The sequence below is a fragment of the Hemiscyllium ocellatum genome, chromosome 1, assembly GCF_020745735.1.
Source record: "Hemiscyllium ocellatum isolate sHemOce1 chromosome 1, sHemOce1.pat.X.cur, whole genome shotgun sequence".
Taxonomy (NCBI): Eukaryota; Metazoa; Chordata; class Chondrichthyes; order Orectolobiformes; family Hemiscylliidae; genus Hemiscyllium; species Hemiscyllium ocellatum.
This window is the reverse complement of record NC_083401.1, coordinates 99681903-99705067: the sequence shown is the minus strand read 5'-3', so window position 1 is coordinate 99705067 and position 23165 is coordinate 99681903. Positions and strand designations below refer to the sequence as shown.

Sequence of the window (23165 nt, the reverse complement as noted above, 5' to 3'; positions counted from 1 at the left end):
GCCACCGTGCCGCCCACGTTCTGGAGCACAAGTCTTCAGTATGTGATGATGTTGCTCCTTTAACAAAGTTATGTTGTCGTTTGTTTTTTTTTTCAAAAGTACGAGGCAGGAGTTGCCAAGTGGTCTAGTTTGGATAAGTTTTAGGGTCAATTTAGTTACAGCCAACAGATACTGCCTTAGGAAAAAGGCTTTCACATTTTTAAAATGAAAAATACTTGTTCAATGAAAGGGGAGTGGCTATTCTCCCAGCTAAGCTTTTCTCTGGTTTTGAGTTGGTTTGGTTTAGGTTTTAGCAGTCTGGCTGTTCAGAGAAAGCAGTCAATCCAATTTGAGGCAGCTGATCAAAAACACAGCTACATGAAAGAAGTTCCATGCTGAATCTTTCTGTCATCTTTCTCTGCAAATGTTCAGCCTTATTTGCTTGACTCTTCCATCATTGAGGATGGAGATTATTGTGGAGCCTTTTCCTTCAGTGAGTTGTTTAATTGTCCACCACCATTCACAACTGGATGTGGCAGGACTGCAGAGGTTAGATCTAATTCATTGGTTGTGGGATCACTTAGTTCTATCACTTGCTGCTAATGCTGTTTGACATGCAAGTAGAGTTATTTGGTGGCTTTACCAGGGTGACACCTCATTTCCAGGAATGCCCTCCTGTACTCTCCATTGAACCAGGGTTGATCCCATGGCTTGTTGTTAATGGTTGAGTGTGGGACACACTGAGCTATGAGGTTACAGATTGTGCTGGAGTGCAATTCTGCTGCTGTTAATGGTCCACCGTGCCTCATGGATGCCCAGCTTTGAGTTGCTAGATCTGTTTGAAATCTGTGCCGGATAGCTCAGTGACAGTGCCACACAACACGATGGAGGTTCTTCTTAATGTGAAGGCGGGACTTTGTCTCCACAAGGACAGTGCGGTGGTTGCTCTTACCAATACTCTCATGGACAGATGCATCTGCAGTCGGCAGATTGGTGAGGATGGGATCAAGTATGCTTTTCCCTCTTGTTAGTTCTCTCACCACCTGCTGCAGACCCAGTCTAGCAGCTATGTCATTTTAGAGCTGATCAGCTTGATCAGTATTACTGATGCTGAGCCATTCTTGGTGTTGGACATTGAATTCCTACATCCAGAGAACATTTTGTGCCCTTGCCATCCCCATTCCTTCTTCCAAGTGTTGTCCAACACAGAGAAATACTGATTCATTAGCCAAGGGAGGACAGTCTATGGTAATCAGTGGGACGTTTCGACGCTCATGTTTAACCTGAAGCCATGAGACTTCATGGGTTGCGGAGACAATGTTGAAGACTCCCAGAGCAATTCCCTCCCAACTGTATACCCCTGTCCCACCATCTCTGCTGGGTCTGTCCTCCTGGTTGGACATGACATATCCAGGGATGGTGATGGTGACATCTGGAATGTTGTCTGTAAGATATGATTCCATAATGATAACTATGTCAGGCTGTTGTTTGACTCGTCTGTGAGACAGCTCTCCCAATTTTGGCACTAGCCCCCAGATGTTAGTGAGGAGGACTTTGAGGGTCAACAGGGCTGCTCCTGCCGTTGTCTTTTCCAGTGCCTAGGTCAATGTCGGGTAATCTGTCTGATTTCATTTCTTTGAGACTTTGCAGTAATTGGTATAACTAAATGGCTTGCTGGGCAATTTCAGAGGGCAATTGACAGTCAACCATATTGCTATGGGTCTGGAGTCACATGAAAGCTAGATCAGGTGAGGATGGCAGATTTCCTTCCCTGAAGGGCATTACTGAGGCAGATATTTCCAACAAATGACAATGATTTCATGGTGATCAGTAGATTCTTAATTCCAGTTGTTTTAAAAATTTATTTTAATTGAATTCAAGTTCCACCATCTGCTGTGGCAAGATTCGAACCCAGGTCCCCAAAGCATTAGCTGAATGTCTGAATTAATAGTCTAGCAATAATACCATTAGACTGTCACCGATTCCTATTTTATCCTAATGTAGGTGTGGCTCTTTATTTTTGGTTCTGCTATGAGTCTAGGAAGTCCAATGAAATCTTCTATTGACTGCCCTTTGATCAACTGTTTGACAACAATTTGTTTCTGGATTAGTTGTTCTCTTGGAACTGATGGGACTCCTTCAAACTTTTTAAGTAAATTGAGGTGAAAACAAACATTTTCGCTCAAATGTGAGGAGTGTTATGGAGAACTGCATATACATTTTCAGCTGTCTCATAGTCTTTGGGTTGCTTTTAGCATTCCTATGCAATTGACGGTTATTTCATGTATGCCATATATTCTCAACTCTGTAGCATTTGTTTCCTCAGTCATTGTAATTGGACTAAGAGGATAATGTTTTAGTGGTGAGGTGGTAAATGAGGTCATCATCCAAACTCCCAGACTAATGTTCTAGGCACACTGGTTAGAATACTACAATGGCAGATGATGATATTTGAATTCACTTTAAAAATCTGAAAATAAAAGACTGTAATAATGACAATCACAATAATGATTGTTGTCAATATGCAGTTAGATAAGGAAATCTGTCACCTTTACATGATGTGAACATTTTATGACCCAAATCCACACTAATTGCCCTCAGAAATGGTCTATGAAGCCAGTCAGTCCTAGGGCATTTAGAGATGAGCAATAAGTATTGGCCCAGCCAGCAGCATCCACATCTCATGAATGAAAGAAGAAAAGCCTCCATTGACATAAACAGTTTCGGTGTATCTTTGATCATTTGCATCACCAATTTCACTTTAAATGGTTCAGTTATCTTTTCTAGAGGAGATTGTAGTATTGTATTAAGCTCTTTGCATGCGTAGCCTCATCACTTTCTGCAAATCAGTAACGATGTGCCACTTTTGCACTTAAGGATTGATTTTGAGGCAGTACTGTATCTTAAGAACTCTTGCCTCAATGAAGTTCAATCAAGGCTTTCATCAGTTTTTCACATTCAACTTCATTGAACAATAAGAAAAGCAATGGAAGAACAAACTGGACAACTGCAGTTGGGATTAAACTAGGGATGCTTGCCTCTCTTGACCTGGGGAATGATGCTAAACAAAGAGACCTTAGGGTACAGGTTCATTGTGCCTTGAAATTGGACTCACAGGTAAACAGGGTATTGAAGAAGGCATTTGGTATGCTTGCCTTTATTGGCCAATGCATTGAGTATAGGAGTTGGGAAGTCATGTTGCACATTTGGAGGGTTTAAGCTATAGGATGAGCTAAATAGGCTGGGGCTAATTTCCCTGGAGTTTTGAAGGCTGAGGGGTGACTTCATACAGGCTTATAAAATCCTGAGGGGAATGGATAAGCTGAATAGATAAGGATTTTTCTCTGCGGTGTGGAGTCCAGAATGAGGGCATAGGTTTAAGGTGAGAGGTGAAAGATTTAAAAGGGACCTAACGGACAGTAGTTTCACGCAGAGGGTGGTGCGTGTATGAAATTAGCTGCCAGAGGAAGTGGTGGAGGATGGCATAATTACAACATTTATAAGACATCTGGACTGGAACATGAATAGGAAGGATTTAGAAGGAAATGGGCTAAATGCTAGCAAATGGGACTGGATTTATTTCGGACGGCTGGTCAGCATGGTTGAATGTGATGGAAGGATCTGTTTCTGTTCTGTACAACTCTAAGACTCTCTACTGTTCTGTACATTGCTGAATTTGAATCCGCTGGATACTATTATACCTTCATCCATTGCTTCTACATGTGCTGATTAATGTTATTACCACTAATCTTTAAAATTCTATATCATTGTACTATGACTTGCAATTTGCAGTTCCTTAAATTCATATTCTTATATCCACCAATGCAGTTTTAAATTAAATAATAGTTAATTTTGTTAGGTTCTGTGCATTTATCCTTTTATTGGCTAGTCTTTTTAAAAATTCTTATAGTTTTACATTGTTATAATTATTTCATGGGATGTCAGCATTGTTAGCTGGGCCAGATATTATGCCTATCCATAGTTACCCTTGAGAAGGTGGTAGTGAGCTGCCTTCCTGAACCACTGGCTGAAGTCCATTTTCTGTAGGAAAACCCACAATTAAAGAGAGAGAATTCCACGACTTTAACACAGTGACACTGAAGGAATGGCAATATACTTCCAAGTCACAATGGTGAGTCTCTTGGGATTTGCAGTGATTGTGTTCCAATGGATATATTGCCATATCCTTCAAGATGGTAGTGAGCACGGATTTGGAAGATAATATTAAAAGGAGCCTTGTGAATTTCTACATCGAATTTTGTAGATGGTACACACTGCTGCCACTTAGCATAAATGGCGGAAGTAGTGAATGCTTGTGGATATGCTGCCAATTAAAATGGCTGTTTTAGTCTGGATGGTGTATTTTGCATGTTGTCAGTTGCAAAAGCAAATCAGGAGAATTTCACCACACTCCTGACTTGAACATGGAGACATGCTTTGAGCAGTCAAGAGATGAGTTACTCACTGTACGATTGCTAGCTTCTGACCTGCTATTGTAGGCACTATAACTATTTAGATTGGCCAGTTCAGTTTCCAGTAAACGGTAATGCCACCCTTACCCCAGATTGTTGCTAGTGAGGGATTCAGTAATGGTAACATCACTGAATGTCAACGGAGGATGGCTAGATTTTCTCTTGTCGGAGATGGTCACTGCCTGGCATTTATGTTCTCCAAATGTTACTTGCCACTTGTCAGTCTAGGAGAAAGTGAGGACTACAGATGCTGGAGAGTCAGAGGTGAAAAGTGTGGCACTGGAAAAGCACAGCAGGTCAGGTAACAGGATAAAGGGCTTATGCCTGAAACGTTGACTCTCCCGCTCCTTGGATGCTGCCTGACCTGCTGTACTTTTCCAGTGCTACACTCTCGACTTGTCAGTCTAGACCTGGGTATTGTGTAGGTCTTCTGCATATGGACATGGACTGCTGCAACAATGAGTGCAGCGTGCAAAGAGTATATCACTGCAACTCTGCATCAATTTTTTCAATAAACCTTAAATTATATTAATTGCACTTCTGTAGTAGTTGTCTACTTGCAAGCATATTTAAATTTGTTCCTTTGTAATATTGTATCTCTGTACTACTTACTGGGTTTTTTCATCTTCTTTAATGGTCAGAATGGAGGTAACCTATTCTAGTGTTTTCCAACCTTCTGCAGCCAAGTTGGAGTTTCAGCCATTTTTCCCAATGTAAAATGGATGTTTTCTTGCCTTCCACAGTCTAAACCACCAAGCTTGTCTTTTCCATAAAACTTTAAATAATGCTCTCTGATTGCGGATTTTTAAACCTGCCCACCAAGACTGTGGCTTAATGAGAGTCCCAGTAATTTTACTTCATTAACTCGTCCTGGCCTTTCCTTTCCTGCTAGGACTTTTTTCACTAAATTGTTAAACAAATTCTGAAGGTTTCCAGAAACCGAAGCCCTGATTAAGACACTGATGAACATTGCTGGCACTGGAAAGGAGGTGTGAATTCTGGATCCAGGTATGATCCTTCTTTTTCCCTATTGATGCAAGATAACTTCACATCAGGATGAGAAAATCTGGCCACAGCTTTTCGTGACACACTTGTAAACTCAGTAAGTAGGCAAATATCACAAAATTCAACAGCCACAACACGTACAAGTAACAGCACAACCATTGCTTTAGAAATTATCCATCTTTTAAAATTAAGTCTTGCACCATTCTGTATCATTCTCTTTACAATTGATATCAAGGTTACCTGAATCACAACCTCTGAGGCAGACACTGTTTTTATTGGAGTCAGTGGAGATGTAGCAGGCGGCTTGGCAGCCCTTTTTTTGGCTTTTTCGGCTTGTATATTTGTGAAGTAGTTAACAGCAGCAAATTCGATCAGAGCAGAGAACACAAATGCAAAGCAAACTGCAATGAACCAGTCCATAGCTGTAGCGTAGGAGACCTTTGGCAGAGAGTGTCTAGCACTGATGCTCAGTGTTGTCATGGTTAGAACTGTTGTTATACCTTCAATGGAGAAAATAGATTATTTTATTCAAAAACAGGAATATAAGCAGGCACTTCAAGCTCAAACAACAGAAACATTACACAAGTACATTTTAGCAATATGTCCATACAAATAAACCATTCTTCTGTTTCAGCTATCCTTTTTTTTTAATTTGTACAGTTTAGGAAAAGAGATCTTGATTAAGAATATTCCAGTTGTGAACTTTAAACTTTTGTCAGGATGTTCAAGCCAAAATGATGGCATAGAAAATAACCTGGAGCTTAAACATGTTTCGGACATTCAGTACAATGTGCCATTGTAAACATTGTCATTGTACTGAATGTCCGAAACATGTTTAAGCTCCAGGTTATTTTCCATGCCATATTTTGGCTTGAACATCCTGACAAAAGTTTACAATTAAAATATTCTTCATAAGTTTGCAACTGACCCCACAGGCTAGGCTTGGTGAACCATTCAAACAAGTGTAAACCAGATATCGAAATATTCGAGAGCTTGCATACTCTGTGTGCATTTGTCAACAGAAATGCCATCCACCCTTCCGGCTCTGATCACTATCATATTAGTTTAGGCACAGTAGATTGAAGCTCCTGTCCATCCTCTCTTAAGCCGAGCCTGTGAGGTCAATTGCAAACATATGGACAACCACCAGCTTCAGCAAGTGATTAAAAAGAGCAGTCGAGCCATCTGAAGCCACCATCCTCCAAAGGTGAAATAAAGAACCTTTTCTAGTCCAATAGATTTGGCTAGTGTATTGACAGCAGTTGATAGCAGATCTTCACCTGCTTTTGTGTCAGAAGGTTGTTTTACTTTCTAAAACTTCATCTCAGTTTTCAGTTCAGCTCTGAGAGTACTACACTCTTCATTGCATACTCCATCCGTTTGTACCAAGTGGTGAAATGGAAGAGGCCTGATGAAGTAACACCAGAGTGAAATATCTCTGCACCCCATCACCAATCACTTTTTATTTACAAATGTATAGCCTATGACAATCACTCTGCCTCTCACTGAGTCAAGCATTCAGGGGGCCCAATATCCCTGACATTCAGCTTATAATGCTAGCCAGGGCTCGCTGATTGGACAAGGTTAATAGCCCCTGTCAGGCAACTCGTATTTTCTGAGGTCCAGCTGGCTGACCATTTTACAATCACTGTACAGAGTTATCTGGGAGCTGACAGGAGCAGAGGTAAATCATTCTGCTGCATCCAGACGACACTGCTGCCAGATCACCTCAGCATGCATAGCATAATCAACTGTGGGATGCTTTTTTGCAACAAACAAACAGTATTGTAATAATGGGGTTGGCATTCTTGCTGTTGCTCATTTCTTCTCAGCCAGATGTAGTAGTTATCAAAGCTCCCCAGACCCTACCCCATTATTCCCTTATGCCATTTGCTCTATGCACCATCCATGCCAAGTCACGTCAACCCATGCCCTCCATGCCATCCTATGTTCTTATACACATACTCAACAGTTCTTCAAACTCACCATTCAATTCTACACTCCTCTACCCATCTCAAATGTGCCTATGTGAACAACTTCCACAGTACCCACAGAATTAGCCCTTCAAAGCCCCTCTTCATCACATGCCCTTATGCCCACAACCAATGACCCTATATCATCATTAATTCCAATGCTCTTTTGGCCATCATCATCATCCAGCAGAGTCTCTATTCCCCCATACTAGAATTCACACAAATTTAGCCCTATCAAGCTCCTACAACACTCAAAGCCCAATGCCATCACTCTGACCATTATGCAAACTTCTGGTAACACATGATTATCACTAACTCACCCGCAAACATTTGCCCTTTCCTCTCCACGCCAACTCATCTAGTTTCCATAATGGGCAAGCCTTAGTGTCAATTCTGACTTAAGATCAAGTTATTGTATCTATTGATGGAATCCATATTTAAAAACATTTGCACCGATTAAAATAAAATCTATTGAAATTGTTTCACCTAAACTATTATGAAAACAAGCATTTTATTGAATAGATTAGTGCAAATTAAAACAAACATGTCATGTAAGTGGTTACTGTCTTATGAAAATATTACCAGTGTAAAACTGCTTGGCACTGTTCATCAATGTACTTATTTGACATGAACCCCATTGTGGAAATGATTGGCTGGGAAATCATTTCTTCTTGCAGCAGAAATCCTGTATTGGTTTATGTCAATGGGTACACTGAAACAACTAGCTTTTTCAAAACAAAATTTCTCCAATTATTACTACTCAGCTCTTTGACATTATTAACAACTTTAACTGTACTTTGGAAGCTTTGATAATTCTTTAACAACTTGCACGTCCCAATGAGTTTATGCTTTTTATGGACATAAAAATACAGACACTGAAGAAAATGAGAAGATTTGACAATCTTGTGGCTAGAAATCTGTTAATAATGGAAAATTACAAGTGCACATCCTGTGTATATTAGACCATACACGTAGAGTAAAGCCTTGTTCAGAATGTAACAAGGCTTTACTCAGAAGAGGAGCTGAGATGAACAAAAGGAAGTTGCAAATCAAATAGTAAGTCACAATGTTCACATGCCACTGACTATTCTTAAGCCATCAATGCCAGTTAATGAGAATGTCAGAGTACATGAAAAACAAATGAAATCACAAAGTGACAATATAAAGCAAAGACATGAATGAACAGGCAGAAGGGAATCATGAATTGAGGCTAGAGATTAGACTCAGGTAAACTGACCAAATCACAAGTACTATGTGCACCATCTATGTCTTGCCCATTACCAATGTTTATCTAAGTTTAGATTAAAGACTCTTGGTAGCAAGTAGGCCATAAAATTTTGAGAGGATGTGAAGAGGATTTAGTTCATTTGCTAATGAGTGATATTGATCATCCACTTCATCAAGCTGATGACACAGAAACACAATTACAGCTTCGTAACAAATGTAAATCAAAAATACTTTTATGTCCCAAAAACTATTTATGTTCTTAGAGAAAACAGACATTTTAAACTTTAAGAGATAACTTGACAGCATGGTTTTTGTCTAGAATGATTTAATTGAAAATAAGGTCTATCATTGAAAAGACATGATACTGTACCCAATGATATAAATGCTCTGGGTTTGCTTAGTTAATATTGTTCACTGATCCTTGTAAACCTGCTTGATTACTTAAGCCTGTGGATGAGGTGAGGGAGTTAAGACACTGACTCCAGACATTGAACTGCAGAAAGGGTCTGGGCTCTGAACTCTAAACATGTGTATTTTGAAGCTCCTGCAAATTCTGAGATATTTTAAGAAATGTAAATAAACTGTTTGGATTTAAAATTAGATTCATCTCTATATCTCTCAGCGACAAACAAGATGTACAGCAAAGTGGCAAATGATAATATTCCTCATCCTAAACTTAGCCCTCAAATATTCTTTATCATAGATAACATTCACATCAATAATTTTAACCAATTGAATAATAAACAAAAGCATTTTATAGTGGAGTGCTATAACTACAGAATATATTCTTTGAATAAGATCAATCTAAGTCTAAATTTCAAATACATTCCATGTCCCTGAATGAACAGGGACTCGAAGAATACAAATAAAAACAAATAAAGAAAAAACATAAAAGTAAAAGGCTTGAATAATGTCTCTAGGTTTCACTTCTCTCACATTATTTTCTAGCAAAATGGCTTATTCATAAGTAATGTTTCAAACCGATTACTGAGTCTAATTTTCTAATCCCGTACTAATTGATAGTTTTACTGGCACATTTAAGTATCCAGTTCCAAACTTCAGATCAAATTTATTCCATTCAAAATTATTTTGTGGAGAAATTAAGCATCTTATGACAAAAATTAAATGTCTGCTAATTCACAAAGCGAAGATTTGCAATACAATGATTTTGAGGGTTTGGTATTTATTCAAATTTTAATGTAAATAGCCTTAGGTAGTCAGGGACTAAATAGCAGAGGTTTTGCATGAGCTTTATTTAAATAGCTGATTTTAAATCAACTTCAGAAATCTTGAAGTCATACTAATTGACACAAGACTATTCCCATCTGTCCAGTCAACAGTGTTGAATATTAATTCCAAAAATCCTGTGGTTATGGCAGAGTTTAAAATGAAAATAGAATCTGAAATGAGGATCCCATTTGTGAAGCTTTTAATATTCGGTTTTAATGAGGTAGAAAAAGAATGGAGCAACCAAGCAGTTTATTGGAAGCAGGTTAGTCATTGAAAACCAACAATGAGATTTGTGCCTCCTTTTAACGTGTAATTATTGTTAGTTTTTTATTCCAGGTATTGAGGTATCCCAAGCTTTAGGAAACCTAGCAGTTTAATGGAGGTGAGCGATTTTGAATCCATAAGGTTAATGCCATTCCAGGAATGCTTGTGGACCAGAAAGAGCAGCAATATTTCCTTCAGCCCCATCCCCCATCATTGTAATAGTTCTGTTGTCCACTGCCAATCACCAGTAACGTCACTGGGGACCAACTGCATCTGCCAACCACCAACAACATAAGCACAGTCTTTAAAACTATGGACTACATTGAGAAAGAATTCCTAAAAACAGGGATTCACCAGAATGGCCGCATAGTTACTACAGCAAGGAACTGGACACTTATTGTGCACTCTGCATATTGTGATTATAGATTCCTACAATGTATTGTCGACTAAGAGCCAAGGAGTTATTTATAAGTGAAGCTGATTGGTTCACAGCTAACTGAGCAGATTGGAACTGGGAACAATTTACAGAGACACAGACACGAGGAGAGAAAGAAAGACACAGAAGTGTGTGCTGCCATTCTCCATAGCCAAAGCTGCTAAATCTCCAGAGGGGAAAAAAAATCTCAATCATAAGAATAGAAAGAAGTAGGAGTAGAAGTAGGCCATTTGGCCTACAGTATTTGACCCACCATTCGGTCACAGATGAAATGTTTCTCAACTCAATTCTCCAGTCTTCTCCCTGTAAGTCTTGAACTCTTTACCAATCACAAACTCACCTATCTCTGTCTTAAAGACACTCAATGACTTGGCCTCCACTGCCCTCTGTGCCAACGAGTTTCACAGATTAGCCACACTCTGGCTGATGAAATCCCTCCTCACTTGGTTCTAAACAGTTCTCCATTCACTCTAAGGCTATGCCCTTGGATCTGAATCTCGCCCACCAGTACAAGCATTGTCCCGCTGTCCACTCTATCCAAATTTCTCAATATTCTGTAAGTTTCAGAACGAGGACTCACCCCCCCCCCCCCCCCCCCCCCCATCCTTCTAAACTCCACTGAGTACAGACACAGAGTCCTCGGCCACTCTTCATATCCCTTCATCATGAGGATCACTCTTGTGAACCTCCTCTGGACCTTCTCCAAAGCCAGCAAATCCTTCCTTAGATATGGGCCAAAACTGCTGACAATATTCCATAATGAAGCTTTATACAACATCAGCTGTACATTTCTGCTCTTGTGTTCTAGTCCTCTTGAAATGAATGCTAACATTGCACTTGCCTTTCCAACAGCCAACTGAACCAACAATTTAACCTTAAGAGAATAGTGTATTTGGACTCCTAAGTCTCTTTATGCTTCAGATTTCCAAAGCCTTTCCCCATTTGAAAAATAGTTTATATCTCTAATCTTCCTACCAAGAGTAAAACCTTACACTTTCCCATATTGGATTCTATCTGCCACTTCTTTGTTCGCTCTGCTAGTCTGTTCAGTCCTTTTGTAGTCTCCTCAAATCCTCAACATTACTTGTCACTCCATCTATCTCTGTGTCATCTGTAAACTCAGCAACAATATGTTCAGTTCCTTTGTCCATATCATTAATATATAATGTGTGTAGCTGTAACCCCACAATGACTCCTGCGGAACTCCACTAGTCACTGGATACTATCCTGCATAAGATCTCTTTATCCGCGCTCTCTGCCTTCTGACAGTCAGCAAATCTTTATCCCTTGCCTTGCCCCTAACACCATGGAACCTGATCTTACTTAGCAACTTCCTACATGGCACCTCTCTGGGAACCAAAGAGATCACGTCCACTGACTCTTCATTGTCTAACTCAATCATTACCTCCTCAAAGAATTCTAACAAATTTGTCAGGGCATGACCTCCCCTTGATGAAGTCATGCTCACTCAGTGCTACTTGACTATGCACTTCTGTACCCCACAATCTCATCTTTAATAATGGACTCTAAAATCTTATGAACAATTGAAGTCAGGCTAACCAGTCTATAGTTCTGTCTTCTGCCTCCCTCTCTTCTTAAACATGGGTGTTACATTAGCCATTTTCCAGTCCTCTGGACCCCCCCGACTCCAGTGATTCCTGAAAGATCACCACCAATGCCTCCACAATCTCCTCAGCTATCCCCCTTCGGAACTCTGGAGGTGTAGTAAAACAGATCCAGGTGATTCAGCCACTTTCAAACATTTCAACTTACCCAGCACTCTCTCTTTAGTGATGGCCACTATACTCACATCTGCCCCCTACACTCCTAAAGTTCTGGTATGCTACAGGTGTCTTCCACTGTGAAAACTGATACCTATTCAGTTCCTTCACCATTTATTTGTTCCCCTTTACTACATCTCCAGTCCCATTTTCCAATGGTCCAATATCCATTCTTGCCTCTCTCTTATCTTTTGTATATCTAAAAGAACTTGTGTAATCTTCATTTATATTATTAGCTATCTTAATATCATATTTCATCTTCACTCCCCTTCTTGCTTTTTTAGTCATCTTCTGCTGGCATTGAAAGGCTTCCTAATTCTCTAGCTTCCCACTAATCTTCACCACACTGTTTGTTTTTTATTTTGCTTTTATGCAGTCCCTGACTTTCCTTGTCAGCCATGGTTGTCTCGTGTTCCCCTGAGTATGTTTCTTCTTCCTTGAGATGAATCTGAGTGTGCATCCTGAATTACCTCCAGATACTCTTGCCATCGCTACTCCACCATCTTCCCTGCTTGGCTCCCCTTCCAATCAATTCTGGCCAGCTCCTCCCTCATGTCTTTGTTGTTACCTTTACTCAATTGTAATACTGATATTTTTGATTCCAGCCTCTCCCTCTCAAACTGCAGGGTGAATTCTATCACATTGTGGTCACTGCTCCCTAGATGTTCCTACACCTTCAGCTCCCTTATCAAGTCTGCTGCATTATACGTCACAAAATCCAGAAATGCCTGTTCCCTAGTTGGCTCTACCACAAGCTGCTCCAAAAAAAACTACCTTGAACACATTGCACAAATTTCTTTTCTTGGAATCCACTTCCATCTGATTTTCCCTGTCCACCTGCATATTGACTTTGCCCATGATTATTGTAATAGTGCCTTTCTTATGTGCCTTTTCTATCTCCTGATTTATTTCCCTCCCTACGTTCTGCCTACAGTGAGGAGCCCTGTATCTAACCCCCATCAGGGTCCTCAACTTGAAGAAAACCAGTTACTTTTTCTGCAGCAGTTGTTGTGCGCTGTGACTCTGAATTGATAAATCAGAGACAACTTCCAAGTGAATCAGTCACTCTGTCCTTCTTACAAATCAGCAGACACTTCCAGAGAAAGACAAATGAACTCCAATAAAGGGAGAGTTTATAAAGAGATTAGAGTTTTAGTTTGCTGTGTTATAGGCCAATGGTTTGTATCTATTTACCTGTAGCTAGAGTCTAATTATTTGTAATGAATAATAATTCTTGTTCACTACAGGCACCTGGTCTGTGTCTCCTATCAACCTTGAGCTGAAAGTCAGGGAAACTGCGGTACTGTACATACTTTAGTAAAACAACATTCCCACAATGCCAGGAATATCACGGCACAATTTACAGCATGCTACCCAGTGGGTCATAAAACCAATACATTTACACTGTTCAATGATGCCCTCTGACAATCTGCAACAGACTTCCTGCACTCCAGTGGCTCAGTAGAGAAAGGGGGAGAATAGAAAAGTGCAAGTGGTAGGAGACTCAATATTTAAATGAACGGACAGGAGATTCTGTGGTTGTAAACAGGACTTCTGGAAGGTATGTTGCCTCCCAGGTGCCTGGGTCTGGGATGTCTCTGATCAAGTCTACACGATTCTGAAGGGGGACGGTGAGCAGCCAGAGGTCGTGGTGCACATTGGCACCAATGACATAGCCAGGAAAGTGAATGAGGATCTAAAAAGTGATTTCAGGGCATTAAGTTGAAAGCTAAAAAGCAGGATGAACAGAGTAATAATCTCAGGTGCCACGTACTAATGAGCAAGTGGCAGGGAGTGAGTGCAGCTAAACACGTGGCTACGGGGCTGGTGCAGGAGGGATGGCTTCAGATACATAGATCATTGAAGTACCTTCTGGGGAAGGTGGGACCTATACATGAAGGACGGGTTACACTTAAACTGGAAGGGCACCACTGTCCTGAGCTGTACATTTGCTAGAGCACTTTGGGAGGGTTTAAACTAGTTTGGCAGGGGGATGGGAACCCGAGCTACAGCTCAGAGGAGAAGCTAGTTGTTGAGTGGGCTGAAATAGAATGTCTGTCAGGAAAGATACACAGTTGATAGGGCAAAGAGATGATTAAAGTCTCTTTCAATGCAAGGAGAGTTGGGAATAAGCATAATGAACTTAGAGCATGGATCAGTACTTGGAACTACAATGTTGTGGCCATATCGGAGACATGGCTTTCACAGGGGCAGGAATGGTTGCTGGATGGTTCCAGGCTTTAGATCTTTTCAAAAGTACAGGGAGGGGCGTAAAAGAGGAGGGGAAATATCATTGTTAATTGAAGAGTGTGTCAGAGCCGCAGAAAAGAAGGTTGTTGAGGAGGGTTTGTCCACTGAGTCAGTATGGGTGGAAGTCAGTAACAGGAAAGGAGCCAACACTTTATTGGGTGTTTTCTAAAGATGCTGCAATAGCAACAGAGAGATGGAAGAACAGATTGGACAGCAGATCTTGGAAAGATGCAGATGTAACAGAGTTGTTGTTATGGGTGACTTCAACTTCCCCAGTATTGATTGGAACCACCTTAGTGCTGATGTTCTGGATGGAGCTACCTTGCCCCCAGCCCCAACCCCCTCCCATTTATCTCTCAGCCGCCCAGCCCACAAGCTTCATGCCTGATGATGGACTTATACTCAAAACGTTGATTTTCCTGCTCCTCGGATACTGCCTGAACTGCTGTGCTTATCCAACACCACACTCTCAACTTTGATCTCCAGCATCTGCAGTCCTCATTTACTCCTGAAGCTGATTTGGTCAGGTTTGTCCAGGAAGGGTTCCTGACTCAATACGTAGATAGGCCAACTAGAGGGGAGCCATATTGGATTTGGTGCTAGGCAGCGAGCCAGGCCAGGTGTCATATCTTTCAGTGGGAAAGCATTTCTGTGACAGTGACCACAACTGCCTCATCTTTACCATAGTCTTGGAGAGGGATAGGAACAGATGGTTTTATAAAGTACTTAATTGGGGGAGGGGAAATTATACCACTAATAGACAGGTGTATAAATTGGGAACAATTGTTTGACGGGAAATACACAACAGAAATGTGGAGGCTGTTTATGGAGCACTTATAGAGTCATACAGATATACAGCACAGAAACAGGCCCTTCAGTCCAATTAATCCATGCCAACCAGATATCCCAACCCAATCTAGTCCCACCTGCCAGCACCTGGCCTATATCCCTCCAAACTCTTTCTATTCATATACCCATCCAGATGCCACTTCCTCTGGCAGCTCATTCCATACACGTACCACCCTTTGCATGAAAAAGTTGCCCTTTAGGTCTCCCTTATATCCTTCCCCTCTCACCCTAAACCTATGCCTTCTAGTTCTGGACTCTCCCACCCCAGGCAAAAGACTTTGTCTATTTATCATATCCATGCCCCTCATAATTTTTATAAACTTCTATAAGGTCACCCTTCAGCCACTGATGCTTCAGGGAAAAAAGTCCCATCCTATTCAGCCTCTCCCTTTAGCTCAAATCCTCCAACCCTGGCAATATCCTTGAGAATCTTTTCTGAACCCTTCAAGTTTCATAACATCCATCTGATAGGAAGGAGACCGGAATTGCATGCAATATCCCAAATGTGGCCTAACCTACAATGTCCTGTACAGTCTCAACATGACCTCCCAACACCTGTACTCAATACTCTGACCAGTAAAGGAAAGCATACCAAATGTCTACTTCATTATCTGATCTACCTGCGACTCTACTTATAAGGAACTGTGAACCTGCACTCCAAGGTCTCTTTGTTCAGCAATACTCCCGATGACCTTACCATTAAGTCTATAATTCCTGCTAAGATTCGCTTTCCTAAAATGCAGCATCTTGCATTTAACTAAATTAAACCCATCTGCCACTCCTCAGCTCATTGGACCATCTGATCAAGATCCCATTGTAATCTCAGGTAGCCTTCTTTGTTGTCCACTACACCTTCAATTTTGGTGTCATCTGCAAACCTACTAACTATACCTCTTATGCTAACATCCAAATCATTTATATAAATGATGAAAAGTATTGGATCCAGCACCAATCCTTGTGGCACTCCACTGGTCACGGGTCTCCAGTCTGAAAAACAACCCTCAACCACCACCCTCTGCCTTCACTTGTTGCGAGTGTTGGATAACTTTGTTCCACTGAGACAGGCAAGGAATGGTAAGGTGAAGGAGCCTTGGATGACAAGAGCAGAAGAGGTTCTCATCAAAAGGAAGAAGGAAGCTTACTTAAGGTTGAGGAAGCAAGAATCTGGCACAGCTTTAGAGGATTACAGGACAGATAGGAAAGAACTCAAAAATGGACTGAGGAGAGCCCAGTGGGGGCACGAAAAGGCCTTGGTGGGAAGGATTATGAAAACCCAAAGGCTTTCCCTACCTACGGGAGGAATAAGAGAATGATCAGAGAGAGGGTAGGGCCATTCAGGGATAGTGGAGGGAACTTGTGCCTGGAGTCTGAAGAGATAGTGGAGGCCCTAAATGATTTTTATGCTTCAGTATTCACTAGAGAGAGGGATCATGTTGATAGTGAGAACACTGTGGACCAGGTTAATAGGCTTGAGCAGGTTGATTTTAAGGAAGTGGATGTGCTGAAAATTCTGGGAAGCAACAAGATAGACCAGGGCTGGACCAGGTGTATCCAAGGTTACTACGGGAAGTGAGGAATGAGATTGCTGTGCCTCTGGCGATGATCTTTCCATCCTCACTCTCCACGGGAGTAGTACTGGATGATTGGAGAGGCGAATATGGTTCCTCTGTTCAAGAAAGGGGACAGGTAAATCCATGGGAATTACAGACCAGTCAGTCTTAGGTCTGTGGTAAGCAAGGTACTGGAAAGGATTCTGAGAGATAGGATTTATGACAATTTGGAAAAACATAGTTTGATTAAATATAGTCAGCATGGCTTTGTAAGGGGCAGGTCCTGCCTCACAAGCCTTATTGAGTTCTTTGAGAACGTGATGAGACAAGTTGATGAAGGTCGAGCAGTGGATGTGGTGTATATGGAATTCAGTAAGACATTTGATAAGGTTCCCTATGGTAGGCTCATTCAGAAAGCTAGTAGATAGAGGATACAGGGAAATTTGGCTGTCTGGAATTGGCTGGTCAAAAGAAGATAGCAAGTGGTAATAGATGAAAAGTATTTGATCTGGAACTCGGTGACCAATGGTGTCTTGCAGGGATCTTTCTTGGGCTTCTGCTCTTTGTAGTTTTTATAAATGACTTGGATGAAGAAGTGGAAGGTGAAGTAGTAAGTTTGCCAATGACACAAAGGTTGGTGGTGGTGTCAATTGTGTTGAGGGCTGTTACATGCTATAACAAGACATTGACAGGATGTAGAGATAGGCTAAGAAGTGGTAGGTGGAGTTCAACCTAGATAAATGTGAAGTGATTCATTTTGGAAGGTTGAATTTCAATGTTGAATACAGGGTTAAAGACAGGATTCTTGGCAGTGTGGAGGAACATAGGGATCCAATGGTCCATGTACAATGATCCCTCAAAGTTGCCACACAAATTGATAGGGTTTTTAAGAAGGCACACTTTCATTAGCAGGGGGACTGAGTTGAAGAGCTGTGTGGTTTTGCATAGCTGTATAAAATCCTACTTAGACCACACTTGGAATATTGTGTCCAGTTCTGGTCGACTCATTATGAGAAGGATGTACAGGTAGTTGCTTTAGTAAGGGTGCAGATGAGATTTACCAGGATGCTGCCTGAATTGGAGGGCTTGTCTTATGAAACGAGGTTAAGTGAGTTAGGGTTTTTCACAGTGTTGAGAAGAAGGAAGAGAGGTGACTTGATAGAGGTGTGCAAGGTAATGAGAGGCATAGATAGAGTAGAGACTTTTCCTCAGGGCAGAAATCATGAGGAGTCATAATTTTAAGGTGATTGGAGGAAGGTTTGGGGGAGATGTCAGAAGTATGTTCTTCACACAGAGAGTGGTGGGTGCGTGGAATGAACTGCCAGAGGTAAGTTGTAAAGTCAGAGACATTAGGGCCATTTAAGCGGCTACTGGACAAGCACATGTACAGCAGTATATTAAGAGGTGTGTAGGCTAGATTAAGATCTTAGATTAAGATAAATGTTTGGCACAACATCAAGGGCCGAAGTGCCTGTACTGTGCTGTACTGTTCTATGTTCTGTGTCCTGCTGACAGGACTATAATCAAAACCCTCCATTATTCACAATCACCAGCTCGCAATCTGTGCCACACACTCCTCCACCCCCTAATGTGGGTGTGCTCATTTTTAGGACTACCTGTCCTCACAGCCTTCAGCCCTGCAAATCAGGCTTCTCTTACAAAAATCTTCCAGTCTGTCAATCAGGCTGCCTTTGGATGTAAACTCCAATTAAAGGCGTTCTGTAGTTATGTTTTGCAGGACATCTAAGAAATACATCCTTCCAGTTTCCCAACCCCACAACAGCATTCCCACTTAACGGCACAGACTACAGATTCAGGTTAAAATCCAAGCTGCAGTTCCACTCACTGTGTTGTCACTTGCTAAGAACTGGAAGCTGACCATAAATGAAGAATCAACAGGAATTTAGTACAACATAAAAAAGGAGTGAATGTGAATCACAAGCTCTTTCAATACAGATTTCAGGTTCTGAAGGAACTACAAGTCATTGAGCTGCAGCCTAGAGACACCTGAATGAATTTGGGCATGGAAGGAAAAAGTCTTAAAGACAAAATTAATCAGAAATGGATCAGATGCATCAAATATAATATCTTGTGTTTGAAAAAGTGAAAGGTCAAAGCTCAGGGATCTGCTAACACCACAGCAGCACTGAATACAACTGCAATCTCCTTGATCCCACCAAACTTTGGTGCAGTGACCTCTGAATGGCTAAGGTCAGTTTCTTCCCTGTACTACACCAATGGCTACACTTTACTACTTGTGGAGCATATTAAGATGACACAAGGACTGTAATGTAAATGTAATGCTCTTTCCTTTTTTCTTCACCTGCTTTGAGGTGACAATGAGCCAGAGTTTTACCATTTCAACATATGGGATATCAGATGTCTGTTACAGTCAAGGTCATCACATGCTTAAGTTTCTAATGCCACTCTGATATACACCAATATGACAATCACACATGTCATAGACAGGTTAATTGTCTGTCTATCATCATGATGTTGGTTCATTCACATTACCCGTTCACATGTATGTCACAATGAAATTGACATCTGGATTTGTGAGATAATGGAAACAGTATAAAAGGTCCTGGAACAGGACTCAGCATTGGAAGAAACACTTTCTTAACTGGTTTTCCTTTTATGTTCTTCTCTGTTTTAACACAGCCTCCCATTAGCCTTGTGCCATTTGCTGTAACTTACCTTATTCCCTACTCTATTACTGACAACAATGGCTTTTCCAATGAATGCCCCCTTATCTGATGTGCTTGAAAGAAGAAGATGCAAGGAGATCAGGCATGAGAGATGATTTGTGCCCATCTAGAATCTCAGAACAAAGATCAACACAGATTGCATTGACCAACTGGGAAGCTCAGAGTTTTTGCAGAACTGAATAATTGGGAATTTCATGTGGGTGGAAATTCAAAGAAAGAGAACAGGAGTGCCTCCTTTCACTTTTCTCTTTTATCTTATGATTTTTGTTAAAATCTCTAAGGCTGTAATTTTCTGTTACTTTCCCCCCTAAATTATTATCTTAAATTGATTGATTGAAGTAAAAACTTAGAAGCAGATTAAAACTAATCAACTGATTAAACTAATTAACAGGTAAGGTTAACTAAACATGGAAGGGAAGACAGGGTTCCATAATTGCAGCATGTAGATGCTTGTAGGGAATGTTAAGATCCCAACTGATGTATCCTGTGATAAGTAACTGCACCCAAGGAACCTCAACTCAAAATTGCTGAGCTGACATCTTAGCTGCAGCCATACATGTAGCATCAGGAAGGGGGAGAGTTACTTAGACACTTTATTTCAGCCGGCAATTGCGCCATTTAGGCTAGGTAAAGAATTTGAGTTGTTCAAGGTGTGACTGTGACTCAGGTAAGGAAGAGGATCCAGCAGGAATGATGGAGAAGCTTTAGCCTTTGAATTTGTCCAACAGGTACAAGGTACACACTCCTTGTGTCAATCGGAACAACTGCAGGGAAGATAAACAAACTAATCACAGCAACATGGTACAGGAGGTCTTGCAAGTGGGGAAAGTGGACAGAATTGTGGTAATAGTCAGGGTCAGTACAATTGGAGGTGGGGCAGCGGGGGGCAGGGCTGGGGGGCGGGGGGGACACTCGATATTATACTCCATAGCCTTGACCAGGAGTTCGGAAGGTTGTGTTGCCTGCCCAATGTCAAGGTTAAGGACTTCTACCAACAGGTGGACAATGGTGGATCCCTTGTCCACATAGAAACCGATGATATAGGTACAATGAGGAATTAGCATTCTTATTAGAAAGCAGTATTTCAAAATTAGAAACTGCTGAATTATTACCCGAGTCACATGCTAACAATGTATGGATAAACAGATTAGAAAGTTAAGCATAGTGCTGGAGTAGTGATGGGGGAGGGGCTTTGATTTCATGGGCTATTGGTATCTCTACTAGGAAAAGATGGAGCTGCTCCATTTGGATGGTCTCCACTGAAACAAGACTGAGCCAAATGTCAAATAAAATACTAAGGTAGCAGACTGAACTTTAAACTGATGAAGATGCATTGGGAGGATTCAGGAAAGAGGTAATTCAAAGACATGAAGCGAAATGTCAGGCTTTACAGCAGAGCAGTGTTTTGTGTGAAACAAGCAAACTGGGTTAGGAAGGCACAGTGAGAGGACCAAGATAATAAGGCAATAGAAACTAAGGTGACATCAAGGAAAATTAGAAAAATACCAAAGGTAAAAACACTACCTAAATGTGTGAAGCATTTACAATACACAATATGTATTAATAGTGTAAATAAAAGTTATTAGCATTGGTCTAATATCCATTGTGGAGGAGTTGTCATAAAGTGACGACAATTCAGGACTAAGTATTCCAGGCGACTCTTTGGAAGAGAGAGTTAAAATGGAAAAAGAGGACAGTTGGTGATGATGGGATAAAATAAAGACAGCCAAAAGAAAGGATCTTAGCTCAGAAAATCAAGAAGGCAGCAACAATCTGAACGGAGATATGAGGAAGCAAACATTTGTGGGAGTTATCCGTAAGAACATAAGAACTAGGAGCAGGAGTAGGCCGTCCAGCCGTTCGAGTCTGCTCTGCCACTCAATAAGATCATGGCTGATCTTTATAAATCCCTATAACAGTAATTGAAGCGTAAGGCAGGTTATAATTTGGGAAATTTGAGGCACTTGTAATAAAGGGAAGAAACCAATACTGAGATCTTCAATCTTAACATAGATGGGCAAACCAAATCATAGCAATAGCATGGAAGATAAGTTAATCAAATATACATAAGATAGTTTACAAGCTTGGTATATGAGGAACCAACTTGGGAACACACTGCTTTGGAGTGTTTCAGACAGTGGTAACCTGTCTAGGGAAGAGTAACCATAATTTAGTAGAATTTTATACTGAATTTGAATGCGATTTACTTAAGCCTGAAACTAAGACCCTAAATCTAAACAAATCAATTTATGTAGCTATGAGGGTTGCACTATATAAAGTATATTGGAAAAGATAATTAATATTACAACAGTAGAAAAGGAATGACTAGCAGGTAAAGAACTAATATATAACTGGCAACAAGTATCCAGTCTTCAGGAAAACTCTACAGGAAGAATTGATGTAATCATGTCTAACAAGAAGGTAGTATTAGGTCAAAGGATGAGGTCTATGATTTTACAAAAAGGATTGAGGCCTGAGGACTAGGAGTATTTCAGAATTCAACAAGAAAGACCAAGAATTTAAAAAAGGAGGAAAAGAAAAGGGTATGAGAATGAACTAGCACAAGGCATTAAGATATGTAAATAGTTTAATAAAAATATGAATAGCAAATGATTAGTGAGGGTAAACATGAACCCTTAGAGGCAGAGACAATTGAAATTATAATGGGTGATGGAAAATGGGAAAGGCATTACCAAATACTTCATTTTTATTCATTCACAGGATTTGGGCATCTCTGGCAAGGCCACCATTTATAGCCCATCCCTACTTGTTCAGAGGGCAAGTAAGAGTTAATCATATTGCTGTGAGTCTGGAGTCACATGTAGGCTAGACAAGGTAAGGACAGCAGTTTCCTTCCCTAAAGGACATCCGTGAACCAGATGGGTTGTTTTCCTGGCAATCGGCAGGATCATCATGAGGCTCTTAATTCCAGAATTTTATTGAATTCAAATTCCACCATCTGCCAACACGGAATTTGAACCGGGGTAACCAGAACATTATCAGGTCCCTGGATTAACAGTCCAGTGATAACATCACCTGGGCCATTACTTCCCCAAACTTTGTATGAGCCTTCACGATAGGAGGTAAAATACCTTCTGGAAATAATGACGGACCAAGGGGTGTGTCAAAAACAAGGAACGTAAAGAAATCAGATTCAGTAACTAGATAGTACTAGAGAAATAAATGGAAATAAAAGGCAATAAATCTCTTTAGATCTGATGACCTGCATCCTCAGTATTTAAAATAAGAAGCTTCTGAGGTAGTAAATGCATTTGTATCGAGCTTCCACAATACTTTGGATGCCAGAACATTCCCCAAGGAATGAGATGTAGCAAAAATAACCATTCTGCTCTAAAAGAGAAAGGGAATAAACAGGGAGCATCAGCCTAACATCAACAATAGGCAAAATTTTGGAATCTGTTATTAGGGATATGATAATAG

General features: G+C 40.8%; 1 protein-coding gene across 1 annotated transcript in view; it reads right to left on the bottom strand.

The window, feature by feature from the left end:
- The window catches only part of gabra4 (gamma-aminobutyric acid type A receptor subunit alpha4), a 51112-nt gene that overhangs the window by 6394 nt on the left and 21553 nt on the right, over positions 1–23165 (bottom strand). The window contains exons 8-9 of the mRNA XM_060831009.1: positions 5697–5956; positions 573–578 (exon numbers count right to left, since the gene is read on the bottom strand). Coding sequence (XP_060686992.1) covers positions 573–578; positions 5697–5956 — 266 coding nt within the window. The remainder of the gene's footprint in view (positions 1–572; positions 579–5696; positions 5957–23165) is intronic.